This window comes from Canis lupus, chromosome 3 (assembly GCF_003254725.2).
Source record: "Canis lupus dingo isolate Sandy chromosome 3, ASM325472v2, whole genome shotgun sequence".
Taxonomy (NCBI): Eukaryota; Metazoa; Chordata; class Mammalia; order Carnivora; family Canidae; genus Canis; species Canis lupus.
In genome coordinates, this window is record NC_064245.1 from 73,458,235 (window position 1) to 73,479,590 (window position 21,356).

At 39.6% G+C, this 21,356-nt stretch overlaps 1 protein-coding gene and 1 long non-coding RNA gene across 4 annotated transcripts in view; one reads left to right on the forward strand and one right to left on the reverse strand.

Annotated features, from left to right (window-relative positions):
- Positions 1-16,230, reverse strand: part of KLHL5 (kelch like family member 5) — an 88,398-nt gene extending 72,168 nt beyond the window's left edge. The window contains exon 1 of one of the 3 annotated variants that reach the window (XM_025438654.3): positions 16,076-16,230. Coding sequence is in view for 2 of the 3 variants with exons in the window: in XM_025438653.3 (XP_025294438.1) it covers positions 10,935-10,984 (50 nt within the window). In the remaining variant the exon portion in view is untranslated. Of the gene's footprint in view, positions 1-10,934; positions 11,022-13,635; positions 13,658-16,075 lie in introns of those variants that run through there. The other 2 variants (XM_035714507.2, XM_025438653.3) reach the window with 2 other exon arrangements.
- Positions 16,231-16,790: 560 nt separating this feature from the next.
- LOC112653540 (uncharacterized) lies at positions 16,791-18,307 on the forward strand. The gene is made up of 2 exons (XR_003132259.3): positions 16,791-16,980; positions 17,403-18,307. It is a non-coding gene; the product is annotated as an uncharacterized LOC112653540 (long non-coding RNA).
- Positions 18,308-21,356: the final 3,049 nt, after the last annotated feature.

Genomic DNA, 21,356 nt, shown 5'->3' on the forward strand with positions numbered 1-21,356 from the left:
CAGACATTTTAGTTGTTTCTAGAGACTCTTGCAAGTAATGCTGCTATGCACGTTCTTGTCTGTGTTATATGATGCACATACATACGCATTCCTATGAAGTATATACGTACAGAATCAAAACTGCTAGATTAGAAGGTATGCATATGTTCAACTTTAATTGCTATTACTGATTTATACTCCTGCAACCATATGAGAATTCTAGTTACTCCACAGGCAGCCCACACTGGTGTTGTCAATCTTTAATTTTAGTCATCCTGATGAGTGCGTAGTGGAATCCCATTTGATTTTACCTTGCATTTCTTTGGTTATTAATAGTCGTTGGATAACTTTTCATGTTTAGTAGGCATTTGGATATCCTCTTTGTGAAAGGGCTTTTGCTTAGTCTTCTTTGTCTTTTTTTCAATTTAGCTATCTGTACCTTTTTGATTTGTTGGAGCCCTTTTTATTTCTAATAGGAGACCTCTACTATCAATTTTAATGTAAACCACTCTTTCCACTGAATGAGGTATTGTTATTAATTAGCATCTCATATATGCAGAGATCAATTTTGGGGTGCTAATTCTGTTCTACTATTTACCTATTTTTATGCCAAAAGTACAGTATTTTAATTATAATCTATCTGTAAGATATTTAATATTTGTTAAAGCAAGTTCCTACTTCCACATATATCCTTTTAAAATAATTTTTAAAGCTGGGTGCCTGGATGGCTCAGTCAGTTAAGCATCTGACTCTTGATTTAGGCTCAGGTCATGATCTCAGGGATGCAGGATTGAGCTCCCTGTTGGCTCTGTGTTCAGCAGGGAGACTGCCTGGGATTCTTGTTCTCCCTCTCTGCTGCTCCCTGCCTAAAATAAAGAAATGAATCTCAAAAAATAAATTTATTTTTAAAGCTAATTTTAGATATTTACCCTTCTGTATATATGTTAAAGTAACATTACCCAATCTTCTCCTCAACAAAAAGCTCTGACCCTAATAAGATTCTAAATGGAATTACATTAAACCTGCATATTAATTGAGATGATTGGCATTATATGAGATTAAGGCTTCACTTCTAAGCATATATGTTGTTTAGTTTATTCAGATTTCATATTCACCGATAAGATTTTAAAATCTTTTAACTATAGGTTCTATGCTTTTCTTACTAAATTTTTTTATTAAGTCCTTTCAACTTTCTTTTTTTGTCACCATAGTAAATGCAATAATTTTTTCTAGTTTCATTTCCACATGGTTATTACTATTATAATAAAAGTATTGAAGGGCGCATGTGTGGCTCAGTCCATTAAGCGTCTGCCTTTGGCTCAGGTCATGATCTCAGGGTCCTGGAATGGAGTCCCGCATCAGACTCCCCACTGAGCTCTCCCTCTGACTCTCCTCCCCACTTGTGTTCTCTCTCCCCCTCTCTGTCTCAAATAAATAAGATCTTTAACAAAAAGTATTGAGTATATTTACCTTATATCCATTTTATTACATTTCCTCATTAGTTATATTTTTTAAATTGGTGTTCATTTCTCATTATGTTAAGTTACATGTACCTTTGAGACATCTAAGTGGAGATGTCAGATAGTTGGATAAATGTTCCCAGAACTTAGATCTAAGCTCCAAAAAACTCTAAGAGAAGTCTAATAGTGGAGAAGCCACCAAAGGAGACTGGAAAGGAATAACCAATAAAGTAGAGGAAAATCCTCAGGATCTGGTGTCAGGTAAGTCAAAGGATAAAGGTGTTTCACAACAAAAGGCATAGTCACAATATCAAATAAGAGGCTTGGAACCACATGCAAAGAAAAATGTCCGCTGGAATTGTCACTATAAAGATTTTGCCAAATCAGATAGGAGCAGTTTCAGTAAAAGGGGTGCAGACAAAGCCAGACTGTGGTGGGATTAAGAACTAATGGAATATGAGAGGAATAAGAGAGGAAGTGTATACACAACTTGTTCAGAAAATCTGAACGGTGAGGCTGCAGAATGGGATTGGAGCTGGAAGAGGTGAGGAACTGAGGTAATGGATTTGCTTATTTGCTGATTTTTTAAAATATGGAACATATTAGAATGATGAAAACAGTCCAGCAGGAAGATGAGATTGATGATTGTAGGGAGAAGCAGTGAAGCAAAAAACAGTGAAGACTTTGATAGAAGGGGAGGAAGGCACCTGAGCACAGTGGATGGTTTAGATAATCACAGGAGGAGGGATACTCCTTCTGTTGTAAGATTTATAACTTTCTAAATGCATCGATTATTTAAAAGGAAAGGCATGCATTAAGCAGTCTGCTCAAGATGAAAATCAAATCAGCCCTCTAAAAGGAGTCATGAAATAATAAAGATTAGAGGAGAAACTAAAGAATTAAGAAATAAAGTGACAGAGTTAATAAAGATCCAGCTGTTAAAAAATTTGCCAGTATATTCTCTTACGTTCTAGCAATTATAATCAAAGAAAAAAACAAATAAAAACCTAGAAAAGAGGGGGCACCTTGGTGGCTCAGCGGTTGAGCATTTGCTTTTGGCTCAAGTCATGATCCTGGGGTCCTGGGATCGAGTCCTGCATTGGTCTCCCCCCAGGGAGACTACTTCTCCCTCTGCCTATGTCTCTACCTCTCTGTGTGTGTCTCTCATGAGTAAATAAATAAAATATTTAAAAAGTTAAAACAATTTTAAAAAAGGACCTAGAGGGATCCCTGGGTGGCGCAGTGGTTTAGTGCCTGCCTTTGGCCCAGGGCGTGATCCTGGAGATCCAGGATCGAATCCCACGTCGGGCTCCCGGTGCATGGAGACTGCTTCTCCCTCTGCCTGTGTCTCTGCCTCTCTCTCTCTCACTGTGTGCCTATCATAAATAAATAAAAAAATTTTAAAAAAGGACCTAGAAAGAGGATAAAATAACAGTTATAGTAAAGTAGAACATTTTAATAAGAGTTAAAAAATAAAAGACTAATATGGCCACAAAAATTCTAAATGTCAAATTGAATGAGGGAAATGCTGGCAAGTGGAGAGAATTTAGGCAAGCGAAGTTGGAAAGTAGTCTTCAAGGACAGAATTTGCTCAAAATCCCTTACAGCTAAATCTCTATTTAATAGTTTTGCCTAAGGTTAAGCTTGTCTAAGCATGGGTACTTTGGGGAAAAATCTTCATTCTGGCAAAAAAGTCAAAAAATTATCTATTGATACAGTAGCTTATTAACCCCATGTTAGAAAGAGCTTTATGGAAATTATTTCCCAGCTTTAACTCAATTCTTGGGCCACACTTTATGAAAAAATATGTAGTAAGCTTAAGAATGAACACTTTCATGGCATGAAATACACCATTTAAAAAAAATTTATTTATTTATAAGAGAGAGAGTATGGGGAGCAACAGAGAGAGAGGGACAAGCAGACCCATGCTAAGCACAGAGCCGGCTTGGGGATCGATCCCAGGATCCTGAGATCATGACCTGAGCCAAAGGCAGACGCTTAACCAACTGAGCCACCAGGAGTCTCTTAGCATTTATTTAACTTAAACTTTTCCTTCTTTCTCATCAACTTTTGCCAAACAATAAAAAATTGTTTTGCTCAAAAACTATTCAGCTCTGATGAGAAGTACTTCTTACAGTAACTATTTTATACAAGATCAATACATATTAAAAGTCATTATACTGAGCACCTGGGTGGCTCAGTCGGCTGAGCCTCTGCTTTCAGTTTGTGTCACAATCACAGAGTCCTGAGATCGAGCCCCAAGTGGGGCTCCTCACTCAGCCAGGAATCTGCTTCTCCCTCTGCCCCTCCCTCTGCTGGTGCTCTCTCTCTCTCTCTCTCTCTCTCTCTCTCTCAAAATAAATAAAATCAAAAAGAAAAAAAATAAAAGTCAGTATATTGTTATATTATCAAAGTGGCCTGCATGGACTACTCCTTATAAATTAGATCCCTCCCTGTTCTCTATCCCCTGACTCTTGAACTTCCTTTCATAGCACTTATCATTGCCTGGCATACTAGATGTTTATTCCTTTAGTTACCGTCTTTATCATTACTACAAAGTAAGCTCCAGTAGGGCTTTGGTTACTCATTATAGCCTTTGTACTTAAGCATGGTATCTGGCAGACAGTAGGTGCTCAATAAATAGTTCTCTAATGAATGAATATATCCAACAATTATGAGAAATAATAAAAATATATACATTTTTGAAATTATTAAAGACTAATTTTTAAAATATTAAAAAAAACACATTTACTTCTGATGACAAAACCTTCCCAGTATTTATTTTTTCAGCTTAAGAGAAAAATCACAACATGTTACTCTAACAATTTCCTTCTTCTATTTCATTCTTTAGGCATGAAGTTTTTTTATCACTTTGAAATCTAATGGCTAAATAGCCAATGTTTTTTCAGGGTGACCAATATTTTCTTCAAACTGATTATCAAATTATACTTTGTACCTCTCTTTTAGTTTAATAAGTTGGCTTTCCTGAAACTTGAGGTAGAGCTCAAACTACTTAAAATGGGAAAGTGTTGATTATGAATACATTTTTCAAAATGTAATTAAAGAGTCCACATGCAATTTCTGCTTCAACTCTGCTCAAATGTTAGCTTATGAATTTATGAGCTGACTCTATTCAGTATTGTAACAGCAACACTGAAATGTCATTAAGATAAACTGTAGACGAGCTCACTTTAACAGGGTGACTTCTAAAGGCACAGCTTTACTCCACAATAAAAATCAAAGCTACTGAATAACTGGGTTATATGGGTAATTGTTATTATACAAACCTTTCTTCACATAGAGTTTTTAAGACAACAATATTTGTTTTATGAGTAATCAACTATAATGAATCTATTCCTGTAGTTTTATGTGTAATATAGATTGCATAAACACTTCAATAATTTTGTTTTCCTTCAACTATGAGAAGGAGTTACAACACATGATTTCAAAGAATCTTTTAAAGTCTGATGTTCCAGGATACTTTTAAAACTTAGTCAAAATAGGTCTTTTATCAGAATTTGGCTTAAACATTTGAAAACTAATATAATTCCATGAACTCTTAAATTCCAAACATTTCAAAATGCTGGCAGAAAATAATTTACACAGATTAGAAAATATGTAAAATTTAAGCTTTAATTTCAGAAATATATCAGATATTCTGTACCTCTCCTCCAACTCCATAAAAAGCGAATGTTATAAATGTGGGAAAAAAAAAACCTGTTTATGTAAATTCAACACATCTTTGTGCTGTATGCAGAAAGAACTTAAAAAAGAAAACAGACAATAATATCTATCAGGGTGCGGACCACTATATCCCTAACACCTGATATAGTGCATAGCATTCAAATATCTACTAAATTTAAATCAAAGAATAAATAAATAAATTAACGACACAGATCTTGATTTCAAAGGTCTTAAAATCTAGTAGAAGAGGGTTTTGAATGATGCTCTTACTGAATTATCAAGGAGGAAGTATGTCCTTTATCTGTGAGATGATGAGGTTCGAGTCAAATGAGGTATGCTTCAAAAAAATTTGGCAACAGTGAAGAACAGATTTGTGAGGGAAGAGGCTGCCAGTAGGGAAACCAGTTAGAAAACTTTTCAAGGTGAGAGGTATAGTTTAACCTTGGCTGGAGGCAATGAGATCTGACAGGGAGATGGGCATTAAAGATATTACAGAGACAGAAGTTAGAAGATGTCTGTCGCAAATGAACAGGAAGCACTCAAAGATGACAGCATTTTCAAACTTGGGTGCTTGGAAGAATGGTAACATCAACCAGAAGAAAGAAGTAAGAAAGTTACAGATTTCAGGAGGATTGAGTGTAGTTTAGGTAAATTTGGTTTTAATTAAGTATCTAGCAACCAAATAGAGGAACAGAGTTCTGGAGTCTTTCTATTTTACAGTTAAATATCAATCTCTTTAAGAAATCAGAAATTTAAAGTGTGCATAGATGGGCCCTGGGCTGTTAACACTGGTTATTTTTCCATTCTTTTCACTAGTTACAACACATGGCATCAAAAATTTCTTTTGTAATTAAAAAAAAACAAAAAACCTTAGAATACAATATGAAATTCAAAATAAGGATTCTAGCACAATGTTAAATCTTTTACTTTGTTAAAAAACAATTGGGAAATAGTTCTGGTTTAATCCATAATTGAAAATTAAAAATAAATATTGAATTTAATTTCAGTTGTAATATCGTAAGAGATTCAGCTTTGTAAACTATGCAGAGGATTAAAAGCTCAGCAGTTGAGAACTCTGAAATACACTGAAAATTGAAGTTGTTTCATGGTAAAAGCTATCTAATATAGGAATTTTATTTCTTTGTGTACCCTCAAAGCACTGTGTCACGTACTTACATAAGATCAAGGTGAAAAAAATGACTAAGGTAAATTTTAACCTTCGAACTCAATTATGTCTCCTTGTTACATGATCAGACTGCATCCAAAACTACTTGTGTAGATAATTCAATAATCCCACAGAAATTACTTACTTAATGTCTGCCTTCTTCCCTAGACTAGAAACTCTATGAAGGTAATAGAAAGAACCATGGCTTTTGAGACACTTACAATGTAGGAATTGACATTCAATTTAAAAATTACAATACAGCATGGTAAAGATACACAGAGGCATGCATAGGATGGAAGGTCAAAGAATATATTTTCAGTCTAGCTGGATGTCTGTAAAAGCCCTTTGTCAGATGGAAACTCATAGTTAGTCCATTAAATGGAAACGTCAGTAGCTGTAAAAATTATATTCACATATCTTTATTTTATTTTTTAAAATATATTTATTTATTTATTCATGAGAGCCACAGAGAGAGAAAGAGAAAGGCAGAGACACAGGCAGAGGGAGAAGCAGGCTCCATGCAGAGAGCCCGATGTGGGACTCGATCCCTGGTCTCCAGGATCACGCCCTGGATTGAAGGCGGCGCTAAACCGCTGAGCCACCCGGGCTGCCCTATTCACATATCTTTAAAGATTTTAACCGAAACACATACATATACATTCATTCACGGATCTTTTCATATAGGGTCAATGCCACATATTTGATGTGGGCCCCCTACTGAGTCCGGGTCCTTTCTTGTAGAAGCCATGCCCACAATGACCCAACATCCATGATTTCCATTTAGGGTTTCTATTAATGGAGAGAGAACTTAAAAGCACTTCAAAAATAATATGAATACAGAATCTATTAGACTACTGGTCTGTCTACCATGAGATAAAAAGCTTGTGCCAGAATGTAAATTAATGCACTTCTTTGAAGGAGAAAGTGTTACCATGAAAAAAAAAAAAGTCAGCTGAACAAAACAGTGTGCTTAGTGATGTGGCTTATTTACATTTCAGGGTGAGTTCACTTCCTTGAGACTACTAATGGTCTAAAACCATTTAGATGGCCCATGAACTTTAACACTCACTGCTTTAGACTTTGATGATCTCCAACATACACCCACCCCCAAACTCACCCCCACCCCCCCAACCTTCATCAAATTTGATAACAAATTTGTTAAGAACTTTTATACTAAGATGTCCCAGAGTATTCAACTTCATTTTCAAAAAATGACTTCTCTTTTCTTTATCCTCATTAACACACTTATACGTAATTATTTATTATTATAAGCAAACTGTTAAAAACATAATTTTCATGATTATTATAATAAGCATAACTGTTAAAACATAACATTCATAATTATTATAATAAGCATTACTGTTAAAAACAGGTTTGTGAATAAACACAAGCAACTTTTGGTGAGTACTCATCAGGTAAGCACACAGTTTGTGCACGGTTGTGCCCTACTACAGGGCATCCTATTTAGCCATATTTAGTTGGCCCTGGGGACCAGTAAGTACAATTTATAGAGAGAAGGGAGTGCATTAGGTTAAAACTATGAGTCAACTCAGAGGAAGCTATTTGAGGGTGCTTCTGCTATTATTTTCTCACATTATTACTTATTAATGGTAGCCTAAGTGATATAGCAGAAAGCTTGAGTCAATAACTAATACACCAGCTAGCTGTATAATTTGGGCAAATCACCTCTTTGGCCTTCAGTTTTCTTTTGAGTTCAATGGGATTAAGTAAATAGTATGTGCAAATATTAAGGATTTGGATTTCTAATGGCAGCTACTATTTCCTAAGTGCGCAAATGTGAATGGTAATATATGAAGTATTCTACATTGAGTGGGTCTTTAGTTGTCTCACTCTAGCAAACAGGTGTCATTCCTCTCTCCCCTGACATATGAAGACACTGAAGTCAAGTGAGGTTACAGATATCTGCTGAGTATCAGGGTTCAATGTGAATCCAGGACTGACTCTAAAGACTATATACTTTCAAGTATACCACATTGCTTCTTGCATAAAAAGTATTCTCATTTGGAACTCAAAACTACATTGTGAGAAGGTAGAGTAGATATTTACCCCCATTGTCCGAATGGGTAGCAGATTCAGACTATTGTTGATTTGTACAAGGTTAGATATCAAGGAGTTGTAGAGCAGACTTAAATTCTTTACCAATAAGATCTGACTAAAATAAAAGCAAATAAGGCACTAAAAGTAAAAAAAGAAACCAACCAACCAAAACAAAACAAAACAAAACAAAGACAACCCTTAAAGCACACATCACTCCCAATATAACAAAATACTAAATTCATGACAATTACAACTAAATGCTAAAGTGGCCTTTATTCCTAAAGTACAAGAGTCTCCCAGATTGATTCCTTCCCAACTTCTGTCACTAAAGACAAGAGTCTCCCCCTTGACTCCTTCCCAACTTCTGTCACTAATTCTTATAGGGTAAAGACCTATAAGAATATATATCTGACCTATATTAATATATATCAAAAGTACCTTTTCATCTCCCAGCTATTTATTGGTACTAATATCTGGTAGTAAAGCAAACAACACTTAAAACATCAGTTAAATATTATATGGTCTTTTAATCCCTGAACTCATCTATAAAAGTTATCACAGTTGATACTAAGAAGACCACAACATAATTATAACAAAATGTTTACTTTTTAAAAAAGCCCTTTAACTTGATGATAGGTTAAAAAAAAAGAGATATTTTCTTGCCACCCACTCTTAGATTTTGTGAATTTCTGTATATATTCACTGTGGCACAAGGATGAAGACTGTAATACCATAAAGATAATGGCAAACCACAAAGTACTGCTTGATCCTTTATGGTTGGCATGTGCTGAGACACCCAACTGTCTTATGTGCCATAAAAAGTAATAATCTGGATAACCTCATTTTGTCTTTTACTGACCTGAACCAAATCCAGTATTTCTATCTTCTGTGTAGCCTTATGGTGATGGAGGAGAATAAAGTAATCAATCAGTACTCTCTAGACACAAATATAATCAAGCAAAATTAGCTGGGTTCTCTGTACATGTAATAAGCCAATCACAGATCAAGTTGATTCTGCTGCAGAACCAATCAGATTTTATAAACTGTTTATTAGATGGAATAGTGAAAGCTGGGTCAGGGTAGTAAAGGACAATGTAAGCAATAGAGAAAAATGTGGAGCATTCTCTCAGCTGCTTGTAATTAGAAAGTTAATACAAATGTTACACCGGTTAACCATTATAAAGAAACTCTCTGGCTTGCCCTATAACTAAACCTTTAAAAAATAAAAAAGGCACCAGTTCATTCTGTAATTCAACTCTGGCAAAAAGCAAAATGAGTGATGTCAGTGAGTCAAAGGGCAATCAGTGGAGGCAGTTCAGAGCAGTCCCCCCAAACTCCTCATTGCCAGTGGGGGTGGGAGGAGTGACAAATTTAGGACAAACTGGTCAGGCCCCTCCAAAGCACCATGCTGAATCTGCCCACCAATACCCTCCTGTGGAGCAGGAGAATTGAGTAGTCCCCTTTCTGCTGATCAGAGAAATATCTCCCCAAAGAAAGGCAAATATTAACTAAAAGTGAACCAGCCTCAAGTCTAATCTCCTTTCATTCACTCTCCACACTACAGCCAAAGTAACCTCCCCAAATCCAATTCTTCTTTTTTTTTTTCCAAATCCAATTCTTGACCATACTACTTAAAACTTTTGTTTTCTATCACCCACAAACTAATTAAAAGCCAAGATCTTTAGTATGGAAATCAGTGTTTCTAACAATCTAGTAGTTCTTGCTAACTTTCCAACCTTACTTTCTTTTCAACCTTTCTTCCTATTTCACACTCTGTCATAAAAAGAGTTAAAACACACTACATCAAATGAAGCAAAATGGCTATTAATGAATACTTTCCAAAAGAAAAGGGCTATGGAAGACACTATGGGGAATACAACTGTGAGTGAAGTTAAACCTTTTTCTCTTCTGCATTTAACCTTCAGTTAACTCTCTTAGCTCTGTTCCCTGGCGATCTGATAAAAGTTAGGTATGCCAACTATGTTACTAGGCAACATTGCTTATAGTAAGAATGATTAGTAAATTTGCATCTGGACCCAGGGGAACTATAAATAAACTATAAATACCTCATAGGAAACCATAATTTTGACTTCCCCGAGTGTGATAGCTCTTACAATTGTTATATCCCTTATGGGATCCCTGGAAGCTAAGTCTGTGGAGCTGTATGGCATAGTCTTCTGTGACACACAAGATTTTTTTCAAACCAAGGCAGCTCCTGCATCTACCTTTTGTGAGCTTTCTCTCCTTCAGCTGAGCTTTCACTTGAAGCAAGGACTCCCAGATGGCTACAGGAACTGCTTACATGGACTGCTGTGAGGATCACAGCCACTGATGAGGAACATTTGATGCTGCCTCGCTGGCAAGCTGTGGTTCCTGTCTGATATCCTTCTAAGTAAACAAGCCTATGGTGGTTTTCTGTTTAGTTGAACCTAAAAAGACTCGTCCATTTGCACAGCAAGAAAAGTAAAAGAACACTTTAGAATGACATTCCAGGTGTTCTATAATCTGGACCCAAACCCCTCCCCACCATCTGCTCTTTTAGATTAATATATATCCCTGACAAATCAAATACACAGCTCTTTACTCACCACTCCCTGTTGTTATTCCTTTTCTGGGGAGAACATCTTCCAGGTAACATATACTACGTCCCCTTAGTCCATTCCTTCAGTCATCTGTTGAGATGAAGCTATGGATATTTGCAACCAGAAAGAAAAGAGATATTGCCTAGGTAAAGAATGCAAGGAAAATTTGCTAAGAGAAGCGAAGTGTACACACTTAACAGAAAAAGAATGGAAATTCATTGAGAATAAAAAATAGGTTGAAGCTGATGGAGAGGTATGGCAATAGCAAGTTAAAGTATAAAATGTCCAGATAGAGTACCTACACCAATTGTAGAAAAGTGCAGAGCAAGGCTGTATATCGAATGCTCCCTTTTTTCCACATTATTAGCCATGGAGGGAGAAGCCAAGGAGCCCTGTATCAGTATCAAAAGCAGGTGACTTGTAAGAGTTAGACAATTCAGTAATACCTACCTTAGGAGAGAGAGAAGGGATGGAGGAAAGGATTACAAAGGAGATGGAGTTTACCAGTGGTTCAGTGAAGGAACAGTGTTGTTACAAGTCAGTTCTAACTCTACCTCCTTACCCCAATTATCCTAATCAGCCTGCCCTGATAGAATGTGCAAGTTGATGTTAATTGTGTAGTGGAACTTTCAATGGCATCATCAGCTTTCTTTAATTCCAAACTATTAGAACTGCCTCCTTCTCTATTACAAAGTTGCCAACTACCCTAACTTGTTATTCTTTAGGGTCAACTCTATTATTTCCAAATTCTGATAGTGGTTAACTTAAAAACTAACCAAGATGTGGCACTGAGGAAAAAAAAAAAAAAACTTAGTTCTTCTGGACTTGCTCATGGCTCTAGTTAGTTTCCCTTAAGTGTGTGAATTCTTAGGTTAAAACACCCATTTAAAAGCAAAATAATCAGTCAACAGAGAAAAAGGAATGAAGTATACATGCAGAGAGACACTAGCAAGATTATCAAGGAAACGTGGAGAGGAAGAGCAGCCCCAAGCTCCTAACTTCCTGTTACTGGTGTCAGTTGCCTCTGAGACTGAGCTGCCCTCCCTGCTCTTGGACTCTGTGACATAGAGCTATATCCTTTTTTTCATGAAACATTCCTTTTGCTTAAGCTAGTTTAATTTGTCACCAAAAAAAAATCCCTACCCCAAAACAGTGATTGGGGTAAAGTGTATACATAATCAGGTTTTACCATATTGAAAAATTGTTAATGTTGCTTTGAAGAGAGAGAGAGAGAGAACTCAATTACAGCTATTTTATTTGGGGTTGTAAACTCCCATTCATCTTTTTATTCTCACAGGATCTAACAGTGCTTTATACACACATTTAACACATTTAAATGTTTACTGAATGAACATATAATTAGAAAAGAAGGAAATCTACTTGGTCAAAACAGTATGTCTAATTATGGAGTTTTCAAAAGCATTTCATTTCTAATTAATAAAAAATATTCTTTGCAATTCTCATTAGCATAATTCTATGAATAAACACACAGACATACACAAAAGATGCTGTATTCTGTGCTCTAAGTACTAAAGGCATAATTTGGATTTCATTTATTCAGATTTTGTGTTCACTCATGGGACTACACCATCCCCTTACTAATGTCATTAAGACTGTCTGCAGACTGTTTCAGTTCTCCTCCTTCTGGGCACATGATAGAATTGCATTTCTCAATCTCCTGGAAGTTGGGTGTAGCCACATGACTTGTTTGGCCAAATAAAAGGGCAGGGGAAATTAACAGGAGTCATATCCAGGGAGAAGCCTTTAAAAGACAATGTGTAATTCAATACCCCCAGGCCTAAAATTGTGGAAGCAAGTGTTAAGATAGAGCCTCTGATAAACTGAAGCTCCAGATGACTACCTGGAACAGAATTCTCCTGTTGACTCTAATTGGACATGTCCTGTGACTAAGAAACAAACCTTTTTCTAAACCACTGAAATGTGAGGGTCTTCTGTTACAATAGCATAATTTACCCTACCTGATATATTCATCAAACACTTCTCTCATACATGGCGTGTAAAAATGAATAGCTCTGGTTTTCAATTCATCTTCAGATTAGTAACATTTTGTATAGCACTGCATCATTTATAGACTACTTTCTTCTAGAAGTGCACCTCATCATCCAGACTCTCAAAACCCAAACACAGGAGCTGATGGAGTCAGATACATTTTTGGACCAATCCCTCATTCTCTCAACTCCCACCACCTGCTGTCTGAAATTCAGGAACCAAACACATTTGGATGAGGTGATACTCCTTGCCTTCCAAAACTCTTGCCATCTGAACTCGGGAATGGAAAAAAAAAAAAAAAAGTAAAGGATTCGTGACACATTTTGAACATATTTTATTTGTTCCCTTAAAACTGTTTTTCTACCACAATACCTATTAGACCCTCAACCTCTATTGAATGAACTATACGCTGTTATCATTCAAATTTTACAAACAAGGAAAAAGATTCAGGAAGGTTCATAAACTTACTGGGAACAACTTTACACATTAGTAGCACAATCCCAGATTTTTCTGGCTTCAGATTCCTTGCTCTTTCCACTATGTACCATGCTTTCTAAAGTCTCATAGCTACAGAATTCCAGGATTTGATACTAATAGTTGCAATAGTGTTTGTGATTTTAAAAAACCAAACAAACATGTTAATCACATAGTTACAGCCAAGAATAATTAAAGTCATTCTTTAAGCAATTCTACTTGCCTGAACATAGTCTAATTCAGGACCCTGAGTGCCTGACAGGACAAAACAGGAAGAAGTCCTAGACATCACTTGGTCAAACAGGCAACTTGCAGAACAGTGAGGAACTATGAAAGAATTCAGGGGAGAGATAGCTTTTTCCATACATATACATACAGTATACTTAAAATCCTGATTTATAGATGATCTTCACTTTGGTTCTTACCAAATTGGCTAACCTCAAACTCTTTGCTCTCCCAATTTTTATCAGACCTTAGTTTAGGAACTACTTGTGAAGGATTGCCTGTCCATCCATTTCTATAGGTTCAGTGGTTCTCAATAGTCAAATTTGGAAAAGGTCAGCAAACATATCTTCCTTTAAAAGAGTAATCTTTGGGGCACCTGGGTGGCTCAGCGGTTGAGCATCTGCCTTCCACCCAGGGCGTGATCCTGAGGTCCCGGGATCAAGTCCCACATCGGGCTCCCTGCATGGAGCCTCCTTCTCCCTCTGCCTCTCTCTCTGTCTCTCATGAGTAAATAAATAAAAAAATAAAATCTTAAAAAAAAATAAAAGAGTAATCTTTCACTTTAGCCAAGAAATTGAGCTAAAAGCTATTGAAATTTGTCTAACCCAGCTATTTCAAAGTTATAGGAGTTCAGACTCTTATTTCAAGAAATAAACTATTGATTGCTCATTTCTTAGAAAACAGTTTGGGAAATACTGTTCTAGGTAATTCTAAATGTTATGAATGGATCAAGTTGAGCCTTCAGGGAACTTTATCTTGAGTTTTATTACTGCCCTACATTGAAGAACACTGTCTAAAATTCATTACTTTCTGTAAGAATTTTTTTAAAGATGTTGCCAACTGCATCATACAATCTAATCTTTTTTTTTATCAGGGCCCATGAGAGAATGCTCTTCTCAAGCCTTATCAAGAGAAAATGCCCTGCTTGTTTCTATCTTGTAAGTAGAAACACACTGAAGCTTACTTCTCCCTCCTCCACTTTTTTTTTTTTTTTTTTTTTTTTTGCTGGCTGCTATGAAGCCCAAGGCCAAAACTGTGACTCACTTTTAGTACAGGATCTTACAGTATGAACTTGGTATTTTCTTTTCCCTTGACTTTCTTTTTTTTTTTCCTGCTGTGCCTCGGTTTTCTCTTTTAGTTTTATCCTTTTGTACCATATGGACACTAAGGTGGCTTCAAATCACTTTTGGAACTCTACGTTGCATATATTAAGTCCTACCTTAAAAAAAAAAAAAAGATTTTATCTATTTATTCATGAGACACAGAAAGGCAGAGACACAGGCAGAGGGAGAAGCAGGCTCCCTCTGGAGAGCCCTGTGTGGGACTTGATCCCAGGACACAAGGATCAAGACCTGAGCCAAAGGCAGACGTTCAACCACTGAGCCATCCAGGGATCCCAAGTCCTATCTTAACTACTTTCATATTGATTTTTCCCTACATGCTCCATTACCCAAAAATATCTGTGTTCACCTTTTTGTAAAAGCATTCATAGTTATGACACCAATAGAACAACACATTCACAATACAGTCAAATCTACAAATGCCTAAAACTACAAAAAAGTCATTATTGTTGTTTTAGCGGTCTAATAACCAAAACGACGTATTCAACGGTGCTCTTAACGGAAGGAAAAGTATCACTTATTGGGGATCAGTAAGTGCCAGGCACATAACAGACAAGTTTCACTTTTTAAAAAATGAAACTAGGGCATTTGCAAATTACACCATCTCTGAAAAGATGAATTAGAAACTGGTAATATTGGGGGGAAAAAAGAAACTGGTAATATTAGTTGCCTGGGGGTGCACGAGTGGGCGGGGAGAGACTTCGTATATCCGTTTTGTACCTTTTGAATTTTTGTGCATGTATCCACTATTCCAAAATATTTTTAAAAATCGAATGAGAGACAGTAATAAAGATGGCAGTAACGCTTTTACTCTTTGCTACCGCCAACTTTTTCCATCAGCTTTGGATCTCCGAGTATGCACTGAAATGCCCCAAGGAGTTTCAAGCAGGCTCGCCGGGTTTTATTGAAATAGTCCCTTTCTGATTCTCCATACTTCGGGACGCGGCAATCACTTAAAATAGGAACTGAGATTGTGCTAGCCTGAGGATAACGATTAAAAAAAAAAAAAAAAAAAAAAATCCGAAATGGTTTCCAGTCGGTTTTATTAGTGGAAAAGTGCGGGCAGGAGGCGCCGCAGGGCACGCTCGGCCGGCGCCGCTCCACCGCGTGCGGAACTTTGCCCAAGTCGGAGCGCGGCCCACTCGCGGGTCCCGGGCCCGGCTGCGCGGCGGGGAGGCCGGGCCGGGGCTCGAACCCCGGACGCCGCCGGGGCCCAGCTCGGCCTGGCCCGAGGGGCGCGTGGGGGCGGGGAGCGGGCCTGGTCGCGCGGCCCGCCCGCCGCAGCCCCCTCCCCGCCGCCGAGGAGGGCGCACTTACCGCGTCGGGCTCCGGAGGCGGCCGGGGGTCACGGCGGGGCTGGGCGGCCGGGCGGCGGGCGGCGGGCAGGCGGGGGGCGGGGGCCACCGGGCCGGGGACGGGGATGCTCGGCCCCACGGGCGCCCCCAACCCCTCCCCGGCAGCCTCACCCCGGGCGCCGGCCGGCGCGGAGCCGGCCACTCCCCCTCCGTCAGGCTGCACCGGCCGAGGGGACGCGAACTCGGCGGGCAGCCCTGGAGGGGGCGGGCGAGCTGGCGGGGGTCCGGCCGGCTCGCCCGTCAGTCCCGGCGCGGCGCGCGCGGCTGCCCGCCCCGCCCCGCCCGCAGGCCCCGCCCCCAGGCCCCCGCCCGCAGGCCCCGCCCCTGCCCCCGCCCGCAGGCCCCGCCCCGCCCGCAGGCCCCGCCCCTCCCGCAGGCCCCGCCCCCTCCGCGTCGGGCCGCGTGCCCTGGGAGACCGGAGACGGCCGCCGCCGCCGCCGCTTGGCGCTTTCCCTTCGTCGCCCTCCCACAGCGCGGCGCGCGCGGACGGCCTGGGTCGGGGAGGGAGAAGGGGGGGACGAGGGAGGCGGCGGGGTGGAGGGGATGGGGAGGAGAGGCGAGGCGCCGGCCGCGGCTGGGGGCGCTCGGGGGGAGGAAGCCCCGTGGGGGAGGGGCGGCGGAGGCCGGGGGCGGGGCTCCGGGAGGGGCGGGGCGCGGGGCGGCGGACCTGACCCATATCCCGGTTGTGCCCGCCCCTTGGAGCGGGGTTAGGGGGCCCTGGGGCTGCTCTTGGCCGCTGGGAGAACGCGGGCCTGGGCGTCTCGGTTGCTTAGACTCAGGGCTGTATTGTCCTCGAGCTTTGAGACTCCCCAGGAGTTGCGTCTCTTCTCCAACCCTTGCAACAGTCTGAAAATTACCGTGTACCAGGTAGTGGGTTTGTGCCATAGCAATTAGGATCCTTAACTGCTTGTTTTCAGATGGAGGCCGAGAATAATAGGAATTAGACAGAAGTAGGTTCCTTCTTCATTCCTGGAGCCAGCGTGTATTAAGCAACAAACTATATGCTAGGTGCTGAGAATAACGAGAACTAAATTTATTTAGCGCTGAGAATAATGAGAACTAAATTTATTTAGTGCCTGTATGCCAAACACAAATTTAAAGGGCTTTACATTTGTTAGCTCGTTATCAGTCTTGGGCGAAACAGCTAAGGTCTCTGCCTCCGTGGAGCTCATGGTGCAAAAAGAAGGGAAGAATTTTCCTTAGTGGGTCTCGGTGACGTGTAAAAGAAATGTCCACCTGCTTTCGGTTCTCAAAAAGTAATGCATATTTTTTTTTTTTTTTTTTTGCAGATTCAGTTTATGCTACTTTGAACTACCTGTATGCTGTCCTTGAGGATTGAATGTGGTCAATCTCCTTCACAAAATGACATTTGCTTAGTAGATCTTCAGTATGTCTCCACAATAAATAAAAAAAAAAAAATCCAGTGCTAGCATGTGGTCCAGAAAACTGATAAGTCGTCAACACAAAAACAGGGCAATTATAGAAGCGGCCTGGGATGGTTGGGAGATCTCTAGGGATCCGTTTTGTACCGGTCCCGCTTGAGGAAGTGGTAAAGGAAAAGCAACATAATATAAAACAATGAAGCATTGACAAGACCGCTAGCTCAAAGGGAAGTGGATGGGCCTTCTCAAAACTTAGAATCAGGAAAGACATCACAAAATCGACCACTGAGGGCTCTGATTACAAAGCACAGGATATATTTTTTTATCAGAGCTCTGTGGTTGTGACTTCCACCCCACCCAAACCCATACTTTTTGCAACCATACCTATACGCACAAGCAAAAATTACTTCAGTGGCATTGTTTTTAAGTACAGAAGGTAGTTGTGTAAACCTTTGACCAGAATTTTTGGGATTTGGTACTACTTTTCAGCCCTTGGTTGATTTTTTTCAGTGTTAACATTTGTGCACAGTGACAGCAAATAACATTCTTCTAGTTTCCCCCCACCCCCATTTGTTGTTTAGTTTTAGAATTTTAATTCAGCCTTTCTCTTTTGGGTCTGTAGTAAGAAAGATTGGAAAAACATTGTAGTTGGGGCACTTGTGTGGCTCAGTGTTTGATCCTCTGCCTTTGGCTCAGGGCGTGGTCCCCGGGTCCTGGGACTGAGTCCCTCCCTCTGCTTATGTCTCTGCCTCTCTCTGTGTGTTTCTCATGAATGAATAAATAAAATCTTAAAAAAAAAAAAAAAAAAAAAACATTGCAGTCAGATTACAATTGCAGTAAAAAATGAATCCTACTTTAAGACAGGAATTCCTCTAAACCCTTTCCTTTTATTCATGTCAAACAGATTGTCACAAAATCTGTTTTCTTTGATTTCTTTGATTTACTTATTTGTATTTGTATTTTCAGTTTAATTGCTTTATCCCCTTGATAATTAAATAAAACATTCCTCATGATCTCGTACCCTGCTGCTGGCCTCAGCTCCTACCTTGCTTGTTCTCAGGCTGTTCCCCACATTGGACTCCTTCTGCCAACACACCAAGCACTTGCCAGCAAAGCCTTTGCTTGTCCCTCTGTCTGGAAGGCTTTCAGCTTAATCTCGTGACTGTCTCCCTTTTCCTTCATGTCTCCTGTCCTGACTAGCCTGTGTAAACCTGCAAACTGTGCCTCCCCTCACTCTCTAGCTCCTCATTTCTCAGCACTTAGCACCACCTGACATATATACTACCTGTCTCTGTTCCCACTAGAATGTGAACCCCATGAGAACAGAATTTTGCCTGTTTGGCTCAATGTTACACCTCAGTGTCTATTATTTATCAAGTCTGTCACATAGTAGATACTCAACAAATACTTTTGAATGAGTGAATGGCTTCACATAGGAAAGATGGCGGGTATTCCTTTTTGTAATAGTCAAAGGGCTTTCGTGCAATTCATCTTATAACTGAGTCTTAGGACTTAGATGTATTGATAAGGTCTAAAATAAAGCCCACTTTCACCCTACTTAATATTTGAAATAACTGTTTTTAATCTCCTTTTCTGGCAATATACTTTGGAACAGGGTTTGAAAAAGTGTTTACAGCTAAAAATTTATGCTGAGATTTTACAACTTGGCCCATAAATGGATCCATGGGATCAGAGAGTAATGATAGACCAGTAAATCCTGTCAAAGGCTTAATATTTTTCCCTGAGATGAAACAATATAGCAGTGATCAGAAGTGGAATAATTGAGCTTAAATGTGATGACTGATAACTTGATAGATAGTATTAATGCTCTTTTGTTAGTTACTCTAATAATTTTAATTGATACTTGTGTTGGTGAAGTTAGCCATGTTTTAATCTGGTTAAAGTGCAGTTCTGATAGAGAGCAAACATAACTTAATCCTAGTGTGTAGAAACTTTTAATAAAGAAATGGTATGACTTTATTACATTTTCTGCCCTCATTACGTTTGTGTGGGTGGGGAAGGAGGATTAGAGCCTTAAATATAATTATATACAGAGTCTACATTCAAAATCTGCATCCCAGAGATGGGATGTCTTTTAGAGGATTTAGGATTTCTTTCAAAAGTACTGCTGACGTCCATGTTTTGGCATGAAACAGCCTCCTATTAAAACATGGAGCTTTGTTTTATTTTTCTATTTTTTGTTAAGATTTTATTTTTATTTATTCATGAGAGACACAGGCAGAAGGAGAAGCAGGTTCCATTCAGGGAACCCAATATGGGACTCGATCCCAGGACTCCAGGTTCACACCCTGGGCTGAGGGCAGCTGCTTTAACTGCTGAGCCACCCAGGCATCCCAATATGGAGCTTTAAAAGGCCGGAGTAGATCATACCCTTGGAAGGACAATCTCCATGTTGACAGAGACAGCTGGCCAAGTAAACTCAACTCAAACTTTGTCTCCTGGAAGTTCACCTCAGATTTTCACTCAGGTTTCTCTTGGTTCTCCAGGGTAATTCATTCATAGTTTAAATACAAAAAAGTGAGGGGAGGTGGGTAGGGAAGCAGTGGGGGTGAAGAATGAAAGAAAGAAAAAGGAAAAAAAAAAAAAAAAAAGCTTCCTTGGCTTCTTTTTACCAAAGCCAAGCCAATCTGGAATTTTCACAGTGAACTTTATTAAAATCTAAAGGAGAAGAAAAATGGAATTGTTATGAAAAATGTAAGCAACTCACAGAAGTCCATTCATTTGTTAAGTGGCTCTTTTACAGTTTCCATTCTTCTAGGAACAAATAATCTGTCCTGAAAGGGCAGGTATAAATTTGCAGGATTCTCCTAGCTTCTTCCCCTCTTGACTCCCTTTCTCCACATATTAGATCACTCTTCTGTCTTTCACATGAGAGCCATCAAGCCTGTCCTGATCACAGTCAAGGCTAAAAGCCTCACTTGTACTGTTCAGTTCTTACCTGTGGTTCACAGCAATATAGCATGGTCCCAGGCTTGGGGGCTGACGCTATATGTGAGCTCCTTCCTCAGGTGGAAGTCTCTTTCCGCACCTAGAAAAGGTCATCCCAGCCCACCATCTGGCCACTCCCTTCATTCCCCAGAACTGCTCTAGTGCTGGGGCCTTTGGGAAGGAATGCACATTCTCTCATGCACATATTTCCATCCACCCATAGTAAGTAGCCTCCTACAATTAATCAGGTCACATTCTCTGACTGAGAAAAAAAATAAAAAGGTTTTTGTAAAATAACTTTAAGTACTTCCTGCCAGTCCCCTCAACCTTTCTGAAAATCACAAACCTGATTCTGTTTATTTCCCAGGACTCTGCTTAACACACTTCAGTGACTCTTCACTGTCTTCAAAGTAAAGATCAAACAGCACAGTTTTAAGACCCTTCATAATCTAACTCTTCTCTGTCTCCCCAGGCCTGTGCCCATTGCAGTGTCCAGCATGTATCATTTCTCCCACAATTATATCATTAAATAGGTTTCCTCCATCTGGACTGCCCTGCCTTTCCAATCCCTGCTTCCCTAAGTCCCTTAAGACTCAATTTAAGGGGGACACCTGGGTGGCTCTGTGGTTGAGCATCTGCCTTTAGCTCAGGTCGTGATCCTGGGGTCGTGGGATCGAGTCTCTCATTGGGCTTCCCCATGGGGAAGCCCTGCTTCTCCTTCTGCCTGTGTCTCTGCCTCTCTCCCTGTGTCTCTCATGAATAAATAAATAACATCTTAAAAAAAAAAAAAGACCTAACTTAAGGCTTACCTCCTTTGGCAGTCTTTACCCTGATCTCTCTAGGCTGAGTGTGTTTCTCCTCTGTATTCACGTAATACTGCAGGGGAGGAAGAATAATTTTCCCTCTACTCTT